Raw genomic sequence first — 19,602 nt, forward strand, 5'->3', positions numbered from 1 at the left:
GGGTCGTAACAACTATGCAAATGGAATTATCACAAAAACATGGAGAAAAACAATCATATTAGTTACATTTACATATTTATTTTATTAAATCTTAAAAATAAAAAAAAATTAAATAAAAATTTGTTGAAAATATTTACCCTTTTGTTTTGTCATCGTACTCTTCAAATATATTAAATTAAATAAAAAGGTCATTTTTGTTCTTAATATGATGACATAAATTATGACATAAATTATGGTATGACCGTTACGTATAACAAATAATAAAAGTGTGAACTTGTTTTTGCATATCCATCTATACATACATATATATACATATATATACATATACATACATATATATACATATATATACATATACATACATATATATACATATATATACATATACATACATATATATACATATATATACATATACATACATATATATACACATATATACATATATATACATATAATTTTTTTTTTTTTTTTTTGTAAAGTTCTTAATTATGTTTAAATTTCTTCACGTATTCATATTTGTTTTAATTGCATCCGCCGTGAAAGTTGCATCATTGCGCAAAATGGTTCTTGTCTTACTGTGAACAAATAAATATACAAACATCATACATGCAAAACCCAGCTATATATACGCCCAACATACACATCCTGAAAATATGTTAAAATGTTTCTGAAATGTCGTTGAAATGGTTTTGGTCTTATAAAAGAGTCTCGTCCCTCAAATGACTTTCCTTCAACTGATAGTATTTTTTTGCCTTACTGAACGTTTGATGATCTTCAATTTTAAAAATCGTCTTTTCCAAAAAAATTGTTATCTCTACTAATTGCTTGTTTTTTGGGGCTTGTGAATGAGGAAAAATTTATAGGGTCCTTTGAACTAAGCATATCATCATTGCAGCTTTTGTGTTGATATAATAAATTCCCATTCACATTGCATCCATTTTTTATATCATTTTTGCTATATTTATTATCAATATTTTCTGAGTAAATATTTTTAATTCTACAAATTTTGTTAAATTTCCCTGTTTCATTTTTTATGTATTTCCCTGTCTCATAATTATTAAAATATTTTTTGTTATAATACTTTTTTTCATCTTTGAAATTTGAATTGTTTATATGTAAACTATTATAATTTACGAAATGATTTTTTCTCATTTTATTTTGCTGACAGGATAAATATGTGTTATTAATTAGTGTACTTTTTCTATTTTTACTATACTTGTTAAGTAATGTGTTTGATCCCCCATAAAAATCATCCTTATTATTATGTTTATCTTGCAAATAATTATTTTCGATAACTCCTCTTGGCTTATTAACTCTGCTGTATTCTTCCTCTACGCAGTTATTAAGTACACTGTTGTTGTGTATCCTTACAAATGAACAGTTTGACAATGTATTATTGTCAATGTATTTACTTTTTCTTAGCACGCTTTTGTTTTTGTATCCTTCGTTTTTAGCATTTCTATATAAGGCGAAATTACTGCTGTTTTGAAAAATTTCCTTTCCTGTTATGCTATTATCGTATGCATATTTTATCCCCTCATTTTTATAAGATGCATTTACTAAAAAATCTTTTGTATTATTTGTCACAGCTAATTTTCCAAACAATATGTTATTATCACTTGGGTTGTCACTTTTCATTCTATAATCTTTCTGAGCATAATCTTCCTTAATATATGTATCCTCACTTGCACAATTGGTCCAGTGGGACAAAAAGGTTGTTGGTATTGTTTTCTCATCAGAACTGCCCTTCGTTTTAAAGGTTTCATTTTCATCGTATTTATAAATAGCATCCCTATTGCTTCCACAGCTGTTCATGTTACTGCTATCATCGTTCATGCCGTTTCCATCATTGTTATTGTCATTGCTTTCACTGTTGCTGTTCAACCCTGTTAGCACTTCTTTTTCAATAAAATTTTTCATATTCCTATCATCATCATTATAATATACGTCATTACGACCAGTGTTACGGCTGAACGATTTAATCATTTCACAACTTTTAAAGCTTACCTTTTCACTAGCATCAGGAGCCCTGTATGTATTGCTGTACCTTTCCTCATTCGTACTGATACCTGCATTTGTTCCTGTACTGTCAGTGTAACTCGCCCTTATACCAACTAAAAAATTGTTGTCCTTCTTTACGTAATCGTTATCATTTTGGTTAAAGTGAAATGCGTTGCTCCTCTTGTTTCCGCGATCATTATTATTACCGAAGTAGTTTTCATTCTCATTAACATTGGCACTGTCGTTGGCATTAATCCTGGAATCAACATAAGCATCTACGTTGGCATCTACGTTAGTATCTACGTTAGCATCTACGTTAGCATCAACATTGACATTAGCAGTCGTAGTTGTTGTGGTGGTTGAGTTGCTATTGTTGTCTCTGTTACTGCATATATCACTTGTAGTATTGTTTATATAAATGACTTTTTTAAAATATTGAGATGTGTGGACGTTTTTTATCTTAGTATCATTACATGTATCATCATCATAAGCATGAACTCTGTTGTTCTTAATGTGTTTATTATTATACGTATTATTATAAAGCTCATAATTCTCGTTCATGTAATTATCTTCACTGTTGTTAATGTTGATGAATTGATTATTACTTACGTGGTTGTTAATACCGTTATGATGGTTATACAGCATTTCACGGTTATATATATAATCATTATGATTTGGATATATATTGTATCCTGTGTTCATAAAATTACTATCTTTATTTCCATAATACAGTTTGTCATTGTATTTATTAATAGAAAAGGCTTCTTCTTTCCAATAATACTTGTTCACTTTGCCAATTTTTTTACTGTCTTTTACATTAATGTTGTTATTCATGGGGAAGAAGTTATCCATCCGCTTGTTATTACTGCCACTGTAATTGCCGCTTGCATTGTAATTGCCGCTAGCATTGTACCCCTTTCTATCATCGTAGCTTTTATTATTACTATTCCCCTGGTACTTACTTTTCAATCCCTTCGTATTTGGCTTAAAAGAAATGTCATCGATTATCCTGTTATTGTATACATTTGAACTCTCTTTAGTACAATGATTCGTCTGAACACCTGAATAGGTCATAACATTTGTTTTAGTTTCCTCATTTTTCGTTTCCTCATTTTTCGCTTCCTCATTTTTCGCTTCCTCATTTTTCGCTTCCTCATTTTTCGTTTCCTCATTTTTCGTTTCCTCATTTTTTATTGCACTTTTTTTATTGTTCACATTTAAGTTATCGTTACACAAGAACCCCTTGTTGTGGTTGCATTTGTCCTCTGTTACGTTCGTTCTATGAAACAATCCAGTAAAGCCTCTATTTGTTGAATACATCGGTATACCATTATGATAACTACCACAATTAAAGTGCTTCTCATTCGTAAGTTTACCATTATCAGTTGTGTTGTTCCCTTCATTTGCAGTTTTATCTGAGCACTCTACTTTCTCATATACATCTCTGTCTATCAGCAGAAGGTTCGTATTGTTATAATTGCAGTAGTTGACATTGTCGTTTCCATTATCATTACCTCCACCACTACCATTAACACTTCCTTTCCCGTAATTCTGCTTTACCACTTCATTCGTTAACAAATTTAAAGCTTCTCTCTTAAAAGATGGACTGCTAATTATATAGGTCTGATCCCTATCAACAGCTCCATCAGCATATTTAATATCAGCATTGTTGTTGCCATTACTGTTGTTAATGCCGCTAATGCTGCTTCCACTGTTATTGAAACATGTTTCCTCACTCGTAAAGAAGCAGTTAGATACACTTGTGCCTATATCATTCCCCACATTACACTTGTCATAATATATATCACTGTTGCTACGATTAGCACTGCTATTATTCTGCTCATTCATATTTGTCATATTTTTTACCTCGTCCTTTGCGTCCTTGTGTCTACCTCCAGTCATTATATACTCACTATCTAACGAATTTGTAGTACATCTGTTGTAATCCCGTTCATACAAGAGGTTCCCGCTGTGTAGAGGGTTCTCGAATGGATGTAAATTATTACTATTATCGTTACTGCCATTACTACCACTACCGATACCCCTAGAACTACTACTACTACTACTACTACTACTAATATTATTATTATAATTATCATAACGTGGTGCTTCTTCATTTCCTACTTCACTCAAATGATGATCTTGATCTTCCTTCTTGTTAAAATCAAAACCATTGCTTTGATTTCCAAAATGATCCAACCGTGAACAGTTCGGCATCATCTTATCAACATCCAAGTCTTCCACTAACTTACTAACGCAACTGTCATTCGTAAGTGAGTTATGCAATTCATCTTTTACAGAATTAACAACATATATACTTCGTTCCTGTTGTGATAAGATCTCCTCCATATTGATGGACTTATCGTACATACTTCCACGAACATTATAATCATCAACATTTCTGTTATATGTAATACCACTATTGCTTACTTCTATAGATGAACAATCGTTCCCATTGTTATTATACTTACTTTCAGCCTTTTGTAAATCTACATTTTGAATAATAGTATGACCATTAGTTAAGGGCGCAAAATTATTTTTATTGCTTCTTAAATACTCATAGCAAGTTTTCCTACCGTTATTCATGTAAAAATTTTGTTGATCTAAATAATTTCTTTTTGAAGAACTAGTTATATCGATATTGCTCATTTTACTTTTTTTATTGTTAACTTTTGTATTTTTCGCGTCTATTAAATCTAGTGTACAGTTATGTAATTTATGGATTTTTTTCGAGCAATCATAATTACTTATGGACGACTTCATAACGCTTACTTCATTTGTATATGCATTACAACACGATATATTGTTATGATAAGAAGAGCTATCTGGACAGGTACTTTTATTCTCACAATTATTAATTGGATTTGTATCAGACTTGCTGATGCTTTTGTGGAAATAAGTACTATATGTACTCTTCTTCATCTTATATTTCTTAATCAATGAATATATGTTTAGTAATGGTGAGACGGCTGCGTGGTTTAATGAGGTATAGGTACTCTTCTCATCTTTACGGTAACTAGGTAATGCGTACTTTTTAAAATGAAAATTCCAAATATTATAATGTGTATCATCACTTACCGCTTCGTTCTTCGCTTCGTTCTTCGCTTCGTCCTTCGCTTCATCATGATTTTTGAAAAATTTTTTTATTTCGTGGAATTGTTCTGTATTTGTATTCCTCGTATCAAAATCGATGTGATACAGGGAATTAATAAGGCTAATCCTGCTTTTCTTCAAGCATTTTTTTAAGTTATCACTTTTCGATGGGGACGATTCCATGTCTATTTCGCTATCTACCTGGTAACATTCTTGTGCTATATCTACATCTAGCGGTTCTTTCTCTAGCTCTGTCTCTACTCGTTTCGACAGTACTGTTAAGTACACATCGTTATTGCAATTAAGTTGTTTATTCTTTTCAACATCTGATACATTTACAAAATCTTGCGCCTCGTTAAAATCAAAAACATACTCCTTATTACTTTCAAATATCGTTTTGACAGTTTCTTGAATAAAAAGCGGTAATCTATTTATGTTTTTATAGCTTATTTCTATTTTCCTACTTATCTTTTTTCCTGCATCTAATTTTTTACATGCCTCCATTTTGGACATATTTCTAGATGACTTGTCCTCACCACAGTTATAATTACTTTCTCTTGAAATTTGGGAAGATCCTTCTTGACCACCCAGAGCATTGACATTGCTATAACTAGTTCGTATGCTGTTCGTCAGATTCGCTTCTGCACAAGCACCGTCGTTCGGTCTAGATTGACTGGATGCATCTGCTACATCTACTACAATTGGCGCACCGTTATGTAAAATGCCATCCATCTGCATACACTCCCTGAAGACATGTTCAAACTTACTTTTCTTTCGAATGATGGAATCCTGTCCATAGGGATCTTCCTTTGCTATTACCTCAGTTTGTGTGCTAGCCTGTTCATGTTCTTCTCCTTTCATGTGATCTGCTTTACTTAACCCGGAAGTGCCAAAAATGGAGGTATCACTTTGTTCATTTTTTGCAGAATTAAAGATGTTCTCATAATTATAATCGCAGCTTTTCCTCAAACAAGTTAAGCGACCATCTAGTGCTACATCTATGTTAGGAAACATATTATTATTGTTTTCTTCCACTGGATTACTCTTATGTATGTTGTAGTAGCTACTTCGGACACTATTTACTGGAAATGGTAATACATGCTGCTGCACTTGTTCCTCGTTCTTTTTTCCTTTGTTCGCATTTTCCGCCGTCTCGCATTGAAGTACATCCGCTTTATTATCCGCCTCTCCGTCCACTTCTCCTCCGTCGGATGAGTCAGACAAAGAGCATCCGAAAAGTTCATGATTATCTACAAGCTCCAGGTGGTGCATCAGATTAACATTTTCTTTCTGAAAAATTTTACAGTTTTCCGGAGTTTTATATTTTTTATGTTGAATATGAGTCCTATGTAGATTACAGTTCGGGATATACAATTTATATTGTTCGCTGAATGGTTCAGAGAGCAACAAGTTTTGTAATTTCTTAAAACCAAAATGTAAGCTATTTAGTTCTTTTTTAAATTGAAGAATAAACTGCTGTTTTAGTTGAGCTAGTACTAATCCATTCGGTTTATGATCTACTAATAATGAAATAATTTGCATTACTTCTCCCAACGTTTCACATATTTCATAATTAAAATTTTTAACTTTTGGATATAAATCATCAGCACTCTTTTCACATGCTGATACGGGTAATAATATTCTCTGTGAGTACACAAAAATACCTTTATGTATAGCTAGCTGTACTAAATGTATTAAGTCACCTAGTCTTTTCGATTTAAAATGTTTAATCTCTTCCTTTAGTTTTGCGGCAAACGCATATCTCCCTCCATTAAACATATACGACTTGAGTTTCTTATTCGAAGGAGAGCAAAATATACACTCACTATAGTTTCCCCCGTTATTACTCCCAGCAGAAGCAATGTTATGATTAGGAGTAACAATGGCTGCATTTGACGTTGACATAGAGCAACTTACAGAAGATTCGTGGAGGTTACTGCTTGAGAGGTTCATATTAAATTCTACTATTTTTGAGGATACGTTCTCCAGATGATCAGAATCCTTTGGAATAACTTTACTTTTAACTTGCTGCATTTCGTTCACTTGATTGGGGAAGGAACAACAGGATTGATAGGTCAACATGCACATTTCATAATTATCATTTGAGAGATAATTTCCCTGTACCGATTTTCCCAAATGGTGTTTCTGTCCTTTTTTAGGTAGCTCCGATATGCTTTCCTCCTGAGCAGTGCAGGTAAAACTGACTTGTTCATAATTTTTCGAATGTTGAGAATTATCCGCTGCTGTTTGGGAAGTTTGACCTGTTTTGACTGCTTCATCGGTTTTATTTCCTTGAAGCTCAATGACCGCTTCATCAGTTATAGTTTCTTCCACTGCTTCCACTTCATTATCCTTATATTGCATCATTCTGATTGCAAACTTATGCAGAAGGATCCAGTCTTTTTTGCTGAAGGTATCATTTAAATTATGACTATCAACGAAACCTTGAAAATCCTTTGGTTGTTCATTCAAATAAATAACACAACCAATTTCTCCCTTAACCCTTAACTCAATTTGCATATTACACAAATTTGTAAGTTGACATAAAATATAAGCAATTTCAGATGCTGACCAGAAATTATAATTAATATAGATTTTCATTTGATTAGCTACATCACCTAAATAAGACTTTATACCTTCTTTGTATAAAAAGACAACAGATTTGTAAAAATAGTATTTCAGTTTAAATAAGAATTCTTCTATATTTAATGACTCTTTTTTTATGATTAATAATACCTTCTTCAACCATGTGTTTTCAATACATGGTTCAATAATATATTTATCATTGAAAAAAATATTTTGTCTTATTAAATCTACATAACTAAATTCGTTTTCATTATTAATATTATTATTATATGTATACAGTTTTTCTTTATCTAACTTGTCATAATTTATATTCAACTGTTTAGCTGTTTTTATTATACCTGCACTGTTCATATCTTTATAATTATAATAAACCATCCATGTCAATCCACCTTTACGAAAACTATCAACATTTTTTATGTTAGAAAATAAATATGAATTATGTAATATACACTCTTTCAACTTAGGTATTATATGACTATCCTCCTTTGATATAATTATTTCTCTGTTAATAATTTCTTTTATTTGTTTTATATAAATTTCATCATCAATATTTAAACAAGCACTACATAAATTAAGGCTAAAATTTTTGTTGTTTTTTTTTTTCCTGTTTGTTCCTTTAACATTATTCGATGAAAATACCTCATTCAATGGGTAAAACTTTGGATTAGCATTACTACTACTACAAGTCATGCTGTCACTTCTAACCTTTTTATGTTCTTTCTTTTTTATATTAATATACGTGTTCAAGTTGGATGGAGAGGTGCTCATTTGACGAGAAAAATTAGTAATATCCTTTGCATATTGTCTGAGATAGTTTCTCGTGCTAACTTCATACATTCTTGCATTGGTTACAAACGTCCTTCTGTTATAATTTTTTTCTTGAATTTCCACATTACTGACTGTTTGATTCGGTTTATCTATTTGAGTATTCACACCTTCGAGTGGGTTACAAATATTGAAGCTAATATTAGGGGTAAGGTTAGCGTCCTCCTTATCATGGTCACTAATAACTCCCATAGCTCTACTGCTATGCACGTTATAACTCCTCGACATTATTGTAGTCGTACTACCATTCTCTCCCCTGTTGTTATTCCTACCAATGCTATATTTACTGTCTTTTCCCCTCTGTATCATTATGCTTACACCACGCTTATGATTATTATGATGATTCTGATGCTGGTGATTTACATTCCTAGTGCCATAGGAAAGTTTACCATGGGTACTGTAATCATTATTATAATCGATACTACAATCAGCATTATAATTATTAGGACTATTGTTAGTAACGTTTGTTTTGAGAGATGATGAAACGTTCTCATTCTGATTGCATAAGTGATTATGAATAACCTTCTTATAATTCTTCCTTTTGTTTGTATTTTCAAAATTTGTCTTATCTATTGAGCCTATATTAGTCAAATAGTTCATGTGAGTACCTCTGTAAATATTATCTTTTATCATAAAATTATGATCAGCATCATTATTTCTATGATATTCATTATAGGAGGAGTTCCCTTCCGAATTGTTGAGTAAATGACTTTTTACCTTTGATTTTAACGGTGGAATATATTTCAATACGCATGTGTTAATTTCTTTATTTTGTTTATTATTCCTCATTATATTAGAGTTATATTTTACCAATTCAACAGAGGAACTTAACAGAGCGTTCTGTTCACTTCCAACATCATCCGCTTTGCACACACTATCCGAATACACATTTACTCGTTGCTTCATATCGAAGTTTTGTGTTTCCATTTTCAGGTGGGTGCCTTCTGATACACTGTCGTTTACATTAATATCAACATTAATACTATCATTAACATTGCGATTAACATTGTCATTTACAATAACATTAACTTGTGAGTCATTAGAATGGCGGAGGGTGTTATACGAATCTTTATTCAACACACATCTTCTCAACACATTCCTATTTTTATAACCCATTAATGGATATACCTTTTTATTTCCAGTGTTGATATATTCTTCATTACTCCTATGGCTCGTGTTAATATGAAGCGCTTTGAGCGGTTGCATCTTCTTATAACATGCATGTGAATTGTCATCCCGATGAACGGATGAACCCATATTGTATGGCATCATACAAGTTATCTTATTTGTATTATTACAATTATAATTTTCTATATTTGTTTCATTATTTATATTATTTCTTTCATTAACTTGATGATAACGACTTCCTCTAGTCATATCACTTTTCACATGATTCTTAGTAGTTGACATGCCCTGTACCATGGCCATATCATAATTATAGTTCACTCTGTTCTCGTATGTACAATTATACAAGCTTCTACTACCTGCATTTGTGTTATTCCTAGTCCCAATCTTATTCTTAACCATATGTGGCACGTATGTTTCTCCTCCTTCATTAAATGCTTTCCAATCATTATTGACGTGCTGATCTTTTTGTATGGTATAGTAATCGCCCCCACTGTTCTCACAGTAGCAGATACCCTTATTTCCATTATTATCATAGCTTCTTGTGTTACCATTACTTCTATTACTTCCATTTATCCCTGTATTTCCATTACTTCCATTACCATCATTAATTCCACTATTACCAGTATGTGTACCGTCTTCATGAACTTTTTTAAACCTCGTTTTCTTATTAAGATGTTCATAAAGGACATTACTCAGTTTGTAATTTTTGTAACTTACATTGGTCTCAACATCTATATCATGTTTCATTCTGTTTTTCCTGTCTTCATAGACATTCTCTTTATTTTCTTTTTCATTTTCATTACTGCTAATGTAACCTGCATCAAAACACACATCATGTAATATTTCCTCATGGACATCTGTAACACTTTCACTAACTCCTTGATCTATAAACATACTCCCCTTATGTTCTATTCTCTTTTCAAATATTCGTTTATTTATTTCCTTTTATTCTTATATTTGTGCTGTCCTCTCAATATTTAATATGTTTCACGCAATAACAAGAAAAGAATAGATAAAAATTGGCAAACCGTCTGAGTTATGGTAGATGAGTAGTGTATATATATATATACCTATGTACCTACGTACATATGCACGTATGTAAGTCTAAATACACGTATGCATAAGTGCAGCGTGAAAGTATACTTGTACGATAGAATTATTTTCGATCGGATAAAAGCTGAGCACACCAAGAGGGTGTGGTAATATGGGAAAAAACAAACAATTGAAAAAAGGAAATAAAAAAAAAAAAAAAAAAAGAAAAAAAAAAATTAAAGTTCACGTATATGCATGCCTATTTAGGTATGTAAACCACAGATAGGAAAGACCAAAATGAAAATCATGTAACGACAAAAAGAAGACAATACGAAGAAAATACTCGTTTGAATAAGTGAAAATCTTAATAACACAAGTACAAATGGTTTAACAAATAATCTCTTGTGCGTAAACAAACAAAAGAAAAGAGCAAAACAAAATAAAACAAAACAATAATATAACAAAACAATAATATAACAAAACAATAATATAACAAAACAATAATATAACAAAACAATAATATAACAAAACATAATATAACAAAACAATAATATACAAAACAAAACAATAATAACAAAACAATAATAATAAAAAAAAAAAAAAAAAAAAAAAAAAAAAGGGATTTAACATATAATGCTAGACAACAATTCTTTTATATTTTTAAAAACAAAATTGTCTGAGATAAAAGAGAAAATTTTCCAAAGTTCCTATGTGCTGTATTTTTACCTACGTATAGTTATATTATGAATAAAGGCGTACAAATAGAAAAGCAATAGGCGTAAAATATAGGCACGAAAAGAAGCAGTCATGCAATGATGCAATGATCAATGGCATAATAACACAGTCACTCAAGTGTGTGTGTGTGTGTGTACGTTTGTGCATATTCGTATAAGGCGCGCAAAATAATTAACAGCATGTTTCTTATTTTTGCATTTACAGCGAACAAGAAACAAGGTAATCCTTACTAATATATGCATAAACACATGTATCAAGCTACAGGTTTGTGTTAATTATGTGAAACCAAATGAGAATAGCTACGCAATTCTGTATGATAATGTTACAAATATATCAGTTCAAATGTGAACACATGTACTTAAACTTTTTACGTACAATTCAAAATTTTACGCACAACAACAACTACAAAAAAAAAAAAAAAGATAAATAGGTGGGTAGATAGATGGATAAAATAGAACAGATTAAAAAATAAATATATGTAAAACGTGGAAACGGACGCGAAAGAAACAATAATTCAAGTAATCCCATGTGATACTGGGAGTGAGAAAAAAAAGAAAAAAAAAGTGAAAGATAACGATAAAAAATAAAAATTGATGAACGTAATGTTAAAGGTGCATGGAGAAAGCTCAATGGTGAAAAAGATTTATTCTGTAAAGGAAGAATTAAATTATGCTTACCAGTTGTCCACATTCACAAATGGTTAATAAATATCTATATTTGCATGCATTTACATGTACACGTACATGTGTTCACATAGTTATATATCTGTACACACACACATGTATATATATTTATATATACATACAATATTCGAAGCGATTTTTATATGCACATTTTTGTACATATATTCCTCTCTTTATATTATACGAACACGTAACGTTTTTAGCTAAAAAATAGATTTAAACTTTTTAATTAAAACGGGCAGTATGACAAAGTATATATATGTACAATATTTTACATATTTGTATACACGTATACATTTACATGCATTCTATTTAAAAAAAAAAAAAAATTTCTACATGTATTTTTCCACGCACATTTCCCATGAACACCTTAAAACAATATTAGTATTTTCTAATATTTCGAGCTTTATTCATTTAAAAAAAAGCGCAATAAAGTTTTTAAGATGACAACAAAAAGTTCATGTATTTTTATTAGTCCTATTCATTTAGAACGGCCATAAGCAATAGCTATAACCGGAATCAAATGTTGTGCTGCATACATAAACAAAACTTTGTATACACAAAAGGGGGGGTTTAATAAACGCAAAAATGGAAAGATGCCAAATTGATTAAACTGAAAAATGGAAAGATGCCAAATTGATTAAACTGAAAAATGGAAAGATGCCAAATTGATTAAAATGCAAAATGGAAAGATTGCAAATTTATTAAACGACAAAAGGACAAAAATACAAATTGACAAAATGGAAAGATGACAAAAAGACAAATGTGTAAAGTAAGATGAAAATACAAATGGACAATTTATCAACTCAAAAAAATGTGTAATATAAACACACAAAAGGAAATGTATGACAAAAACCGACACTAAATTAAAAACAAAAAATACAAATAAAAAAAAAAAAATTTACAAAATCAAAGTTTTCAAATCAAAATAAAAAGCGAGCATTCACATTTCGCCTTTTTCTCGGAATAACATTATACCCTCATGAGTTTCTTTACTTTGTTTTTACGTAAAAAAAAAAAAAAAAAAAAAAAGGAATAAAAAGGAAATGTTAACACTTAACACACGGAAGGGAGTAGCAAAAGTTGCAAAATTAGCAAAAAAAGCGAAAACAGAAAAAATATTAAACTTATCAAACTTAGCAAAAATAGGAAAAACAACTAAAACATAGAGAAATGTAACTGAACGAAATATAACGAACAATAACAAAAAATAGCAGAATATAATTAAACATAGCAAAACATAATGAAATATAATAAAACAAATGTAATTATTACAAGCTTATTTAATGAAAAGAATATACACTTAATTCATACAAAATGGTAAAGATAAAAATAAAAAATTAAAATGAACGGGAAGGGTAGAACAAAAAAAAAAAAAAAAAAAAAAAAAAAAAAAAAAAATATACATGTATACATATATATTCATAATCATGATAATATGTAATAAAAAGAATAAAAGTACATACATATAATTTTGTTATTTCCATAATGTACGCACACATCTGCATGTACATAAGATCTAAGAAGATTATTTTTTTCTGTTATTATTCGTCTTCATTAAAAAACAAATAATTTTTCCTTATTTCTACCATATTCTTTTTGTTTTTTGTTTTTTACAAATTTATGCATTTTTTATTTGTCTAAATTCAATTATCATAATAGAGAATAAAATAAAGAAAAAAAAAAAAAATAAAATACACATACGAACGCACATAAGCGATACATATGTATACGTATGTACATATAAATACATACATGTGAATGCATATATATATGTATAATAGGTGTACATAAACAAAATACGGTTAACACGGGTAATATGCAAAGATTACGAAAATATTACTTCCAATATATACAAAAATAATGAAAAAATAAATCAGAATAAAGCAAAAGAAAACGAAATAAAACTAAAACGAACAAAAGAGAAAACAAAATTAACAAACAAAATAACGAAACAGAACAAAGTACAACAAAAAAAAAAAAAGAAACATAACATAACAAAATATAACAAAAAAAAATCAAAGAAATCTAAACTAAAAAAAAAAAAAATTAAATAAAACTAAACAGAATAAAATAAATAATCATTTTGACATTTTGTGCAAAATAATTTTACTATTTTTTTTTTTTTTTTTTTTTTTATATTCTTGAAGTATGCAATTATAAAAAGAGAAAAACAGTTCTCTTGTTATTCCGTAGTCGCATGGTAGCAGTGCTGCATTATCGCATGCCATACGCACATGAAATTTTAGAAAATTCATGCTCACGTGCAACCTAATTGTAAAATGAGCATACTTAAAAGTTCTTTTTCTTTTTCTTTTTATTTTGTTTTGTTTCTATTTTGTTACTATTTTGTTTCTATTTTGTTACTATTTTGTTACTATTTTGTTTTTATTTTATTTTATTTTATTTTATTTTGTTTTTATTTTATTTTATTTTCTTTTGTTTTTATTTTATTTTTATTTATTTTAATGTTATTTTTAGAACTCTTTTTCTTTTTCTTTTTCTTTTTGCAAAAAAAAATAAACAAATTCCATATTAAAAATAAAAATAGTTAACATAAAGCCGATTTCCCATATTCCCCAATTCCTTAAAAAAATATAATAAAAAAGAAAGAGAGCGTTTTAATACATAGACAAGAAATATTTTTTTAACACAAAATGTGTATTATTTATTTTTTTTTTTTTTTTAATTTACACTATATCGTTAAGTGCATTAAAAAACTACAAATGTATATTCGAGAATTATAATGCGCGCACGTAATTATGTGTACACATATATATATATATATATATATTATACTTATGCATATATTATACATACACATATACGTATACATATATTATGCATACCTTTTACATATACTTACATTTGTACATTATGCGCAAATATTACTCTGTATTCATTACTATGGACACAAGAAGTTTTAATTTTTATGATTATCAAAAGATTTATTTTCCATTACTAAATAAATAGTACTTTTAAAAATTTTACAAAAAATAAGAAAAAAAAGCAAACAGACAAACGAATAAGCAAACGAATAAGCAAACGAATAAGCAAACGAATAAGCAAACGAATAAACAAACAAACGAATAAACGAACAAACGAATAAACAAACAAACGAATAAACAAACAAACGAATAAACAAACAAACGAATAAACAAACAAACGAATAAACAAACAAACGAATAAACAAACAAACGAATAAACAAACAAATAAATAAACAAATAAATAAATACACAATTATATAAATATATATAAAAACTTCCATTTTTAATTCAATATTTAAGCACATTTCCCATGTGTTAATACGGTATTCGTACATTTTTATTTAAGATAATTTTATAAAGTGCGAATGCACATATAATATACATATTTATGAAGCATTATGTTTAAAATAACGTCGATTTGAAAGCACAAGGTCAATTTTGTGGTAATTTATAGAAATTTCTTTAACGGCTGACATATATAGCTTCCAAGTACTGGGTACACGTGTATGTGTTATATGAACATTCATATGTATATCTAATACCCACATGCATACATATGCCCATACACACATACAAAAGTAACACGTACATACATGGCTCTCGTACGAGTACCTTTAACTTCTTACGCATGCTTGATGCAAACAAACATAGAATAGTGTTTCCACAAAGAAATAGTTTGTTCCTTCTGGGCTCTGTTTACATACTTAAGGAAAGCCTTCTTCGTTTGTTTTACCTCGCCCATTTGTATAGTCGATTAATGCTGATGCACATTTTAAATTCGCATTTTTTGCTGTATTTATCTGTACTGTAACTGCTATTTTACCTGCACATTAACTACTATTTTACCTGCGCATTAACTACCATTTTACCTGCGCATTAACTACTATTTTACCTGCGCATTAACTACTATTTTACCTGCACATTAACTACTATTTTACCTGCGCATTAACTACTATTTTACCTGCACATTAACTACTATTTTACCTGCACATTAACTGCTAATATACCTGCGCACACTCATATAAATGTATGTGCTTGCCACTGCGAAACTGTGAGCGTAGGGTGTTGAAACGTTAAGCAGTCCAATGGAATGCATAGTGAAGCATGCAAAAAAGTAATGAACAACTTGGATTAAATAATTTAGACGGTAAGTGAAAATAAGAGCGATATAATAAAAGCAGCAGAAAAGCGGGAAGTAATAGGAATAGGGATAATAGTGATACTAGTAGTGTACATGCGATAAATGTGAAGGCCTTGTTAAAATTGTGTTATAATGAAAAGTATGTTAATAGCATAGAAAAAAGAAGTAATTAGAAAAGCATGAATACTGTGTATAATTACAGTGAATGCTCGTTTTCAAATGTAGAGGACACAAAAACAAATGCAAATGCAAGCACAATTACAAATACATACACAAAAACAAATACAAACATAAGCTCTAATACAAGCACTAACACAAATATAGGCAATAATACAAATACTACTATAAACACAAATCCAAATAACTACAGCGCTGTTAGTTCCTCTTCAGGTTATGATAACTATTTTGAAGGCATCGAAAAACGAACTGATTCTATAAACATCACCAATGAGAGTTATATGTACTGGTCAAGTCTGAACAGCGCGGAAAATAATCCTGTACAGAACAGTACTGCACAGAGTAGTACTGCACAGAGTAGTACTGCACAGAGTAGTACTGCACAGAGCAATACTGTACAGAGCAATACTGTACAGAGTAAGGCAAAAGGAAATTATGAAGATATCAATAATCATAAAGTGAACATAATGTTGAACTATAACAATAATAATATTAGAAACAATAAAGAGTTAGCAATAAATGTAAAAGACAGTATCGCACCGAATGACTCGCATCATATTAGTAGCGGTAACAGTAATGGTAATGCTAATGGCTGTGGCAATGATTGTGATAGTTCCGATGCGCCGAACTGCCTACAGCTGTACAACAACATAGATATGAGCTTTATTTATAACAAGTACGATAAGAATGGTCTGATATACTGCAAAAGGATTAAGTTCCACTTGAAGGATGAACGAAATAATGACTATGTGGTTGATTATTTAATTGTAAAACTAAACACACTAAAAACTGGGTCAGGAAAACAATACATGCGTTTAGAATTATCTGATGATAAGAATGAATCATTTTTTTATTATTTAGATTTATTTGAAGAAAATTATGAAAAGATAAAAAAAGAGCAAAAGTTAGTTATCAATTTTAATTTATTCCCCTTTAAGTTTATTGACTTGTTGGAGGAATGTGTACTTGAGAGTGAGCAATATGAAGATGTAGATGATCAGAGATTAAATGCGGTGTTGGTATTGGAAAGTAAGTCTACTCCAGAAACTAATAACTACGGTACAAATAACGATTCAGATAAGTTTTATCCCAGCTACGGGAATAGTGGTAGTAACTATAGAACAGATAGGCAAGCCAAACAAGATTGGCAAACGAGACAGGACGAGAAGCGGAATGGGCATCCCGAAAATGCAACCCTTAACCTAGTAGAAATAAATCAGTTTAAGGAACTTACTCATCTTTCTTTAATATTAAAAAGAGCGGACGACGAGAATGTGATAAAGTATTTGTGCAATAACATGAAATATATAAAAGAATACAATGACGAAGTAATAAAAAAGCTAAATGATGAAATAATTAATAACAGTAATAATAATAAACAAATAAAAGCACTTGAAAATACTATAGGAAATATGAAAGACAAAATGAAGGCTCTAAAATGCGATTTTAGTAATACGTTAAATAATGATATAAACAATTTAAAAGAAGAACATCAGAAAGTTATAGAACGAAAGGAAGAGAAATTTAATTTAGAATATGAAGAATTAAAGAAAGATTTAGAAAATTTTAAAAATAAATATAATGAATTAAATACGCTAAAAGAAGAGCATGAAAAACATATATCCACCTTAAATAGTAAAATGAAATTGGTAAAAAATGAATTAGATGAAAAAAACATAAATTTTTTTAAACTAATAAAGGAAAAAGAAAATTTAGAAAATGAAAAAAAGGAGTTAGAAAATTTTAAAACTACATTTACTATAGAATACAATAATTTAAAAAGTAAATATGAAAAAGAATGTGAAAGTAATATTTCTCAAAATTCTAGTTATGAAAGCATAAAAATGAGTAATACTACACTTGAAACGGAATTAAAAAAATATAAAGATAGAAATAGTAAATTGGAAAAAGAAATTAATATTGCTATTGATGAAATAAACAAAGGTAATGATATTATTACCAAGTTACAAACTCAACTCAAAAAAATGAAAGACAAACTAAAAACAAAAACTATCGAACATGTCAACATTGAAAAGGTCAGTTCACAAAATGTAAATGAAATAACCAAACTGCAAAAAGAACTCAATAGTTTGCAAACAAAACTCAGTGAAAAGAATTCAGCCGAGCAAGTTCTCAGAAGAGAAATTGACAATTTGCAGCGAAGGAATGAGGAAATCGTCAAGGAGCTCAACATATCCCGAGAGGGTTAGTGCCTACAGGGGAAGAAAAAAAATAAGAAGCAAAAAAAATTAGAAACAAAAAATTGCCTCCCTTCTACTGCTTAAATCGGTTGTTCTAGGGGCACTCTTAGCATGCACTTCACGTGTATCTACATGTGTGCATTTGTATGTATATACGTACTCCTCATCGTGTACATGTATATGTATATGCACATATACACATACTAATATCTATACCCATTCCTGTACACAAAAACATATGCGTGTGCAAATTTCCCGCTGCAGTCAACCTGAGGCTTAACAAAGAAATTACAAACAACAACTTGGATGTATATACTGCTAAAATGAATAACATGGGAGGACCCCCCAATGTTTTACCAGGTAAAATAAGCTCAACTGAAGCATCTTCGCAATTAAATATTGTGAGATAATGCAAAGGTCTTTGGCTCATTTATGCGCACATTTGTATTCCGTTTTGCTTTATATATGTACCCATTTCCATTTCCTTTTGCTCCATTTTGTTTTTACCCTTTCTGCTGTGCTTCCACTTAAGGAACGAATTTTCGCGTTGACACGAACTTACTCGATACAGATCTCTTTACCAAATTAAAAGCAAATTTGAAAAACTCTTCTCCTCCGAATTGTATGCCTGCATATGCAATGGACAAGTAAGGAAACAAAAACATGTTTTTGTAAATTATGCACGAAAAAAAAAAAAAAAAAAGAACATCCTCCAATTCATCTCATATATTTTTTCAAATTGCATATTCTTCCCCTCTTCGTTTTACTCCTTAGCAATATGAACAATTTAAATCTAATAAATGGAAAAATAGACACACTTGGTAAATAAGAAGCGAAACAATGATAATTATAAAAATAGAATTTTTCCTGGATTATATGAGCATTAATTGCGTAATGTTCATGCAGTCTTATCCCAATATTTAAAATATTTTTTTTCGTTTTTTCCATTTTGACAGATATCAGTGATCGGTACAACAAGCCCGTGAAATTTATCCCCCCTGGGATTTAG

General features: G+C 29.8%; 2 protein-coding genes across 2 annotated transcripts; one reads left to right on the plus strand and one right to left on the minus strand.

Annotated features, from left to right (window-relative positions):
- Positions 1-783: 783 nt before the first annotated feature.
- PmUG01_11055200 (conserved Plasmodium protein, unknown function) lies at positions 784-10,530 on the minus strand (the record flags this gene model as incomplete). Its single annotated transcript, XM_029006225.1, has 1 exon — positions 784-10,530. The coding sequence occupies one exon, from the start codon at positions 10,528-10,530 to the stop codon at positions 784-786; it is 9,747 nt and encodes a 3,248-aa protein (XP_028862736.1).
- A 5,864-nt stretch (positions 10,531-16,394) lies between these two features.
- On the plus strand, positions 16,395-19,602 carry SAS6 (spindle assembly abnormal protein 6, putative; the record flags this gene model as incomplete). The annotated part of the gene is made up of 5 exons (XM_029006226.1): positions 16,395-18,597; positions 18,858-18,953; positions 19,126-19,240; positions 19,368-19,414; positions 19,550-19,602. 5 exons carry the CDS (start codon positions 16,395-16,397, stop codon positions 19,600-19,602), a joined length of 2,514 nt encoding a protein of 837 aa, XP_028862737.1.

Source organism: Plasmodium malariae, assembly GCF_900090045.1.
Source record: "Plasmodium malariae genome assembly, chromosome: 11".
Lineage (NCBI taxonomy): Eukaryota > Apicomplexa > Aconoidasida > Haemosporida > Plasmodiidae > Plasmodium > Plasmodium malariae.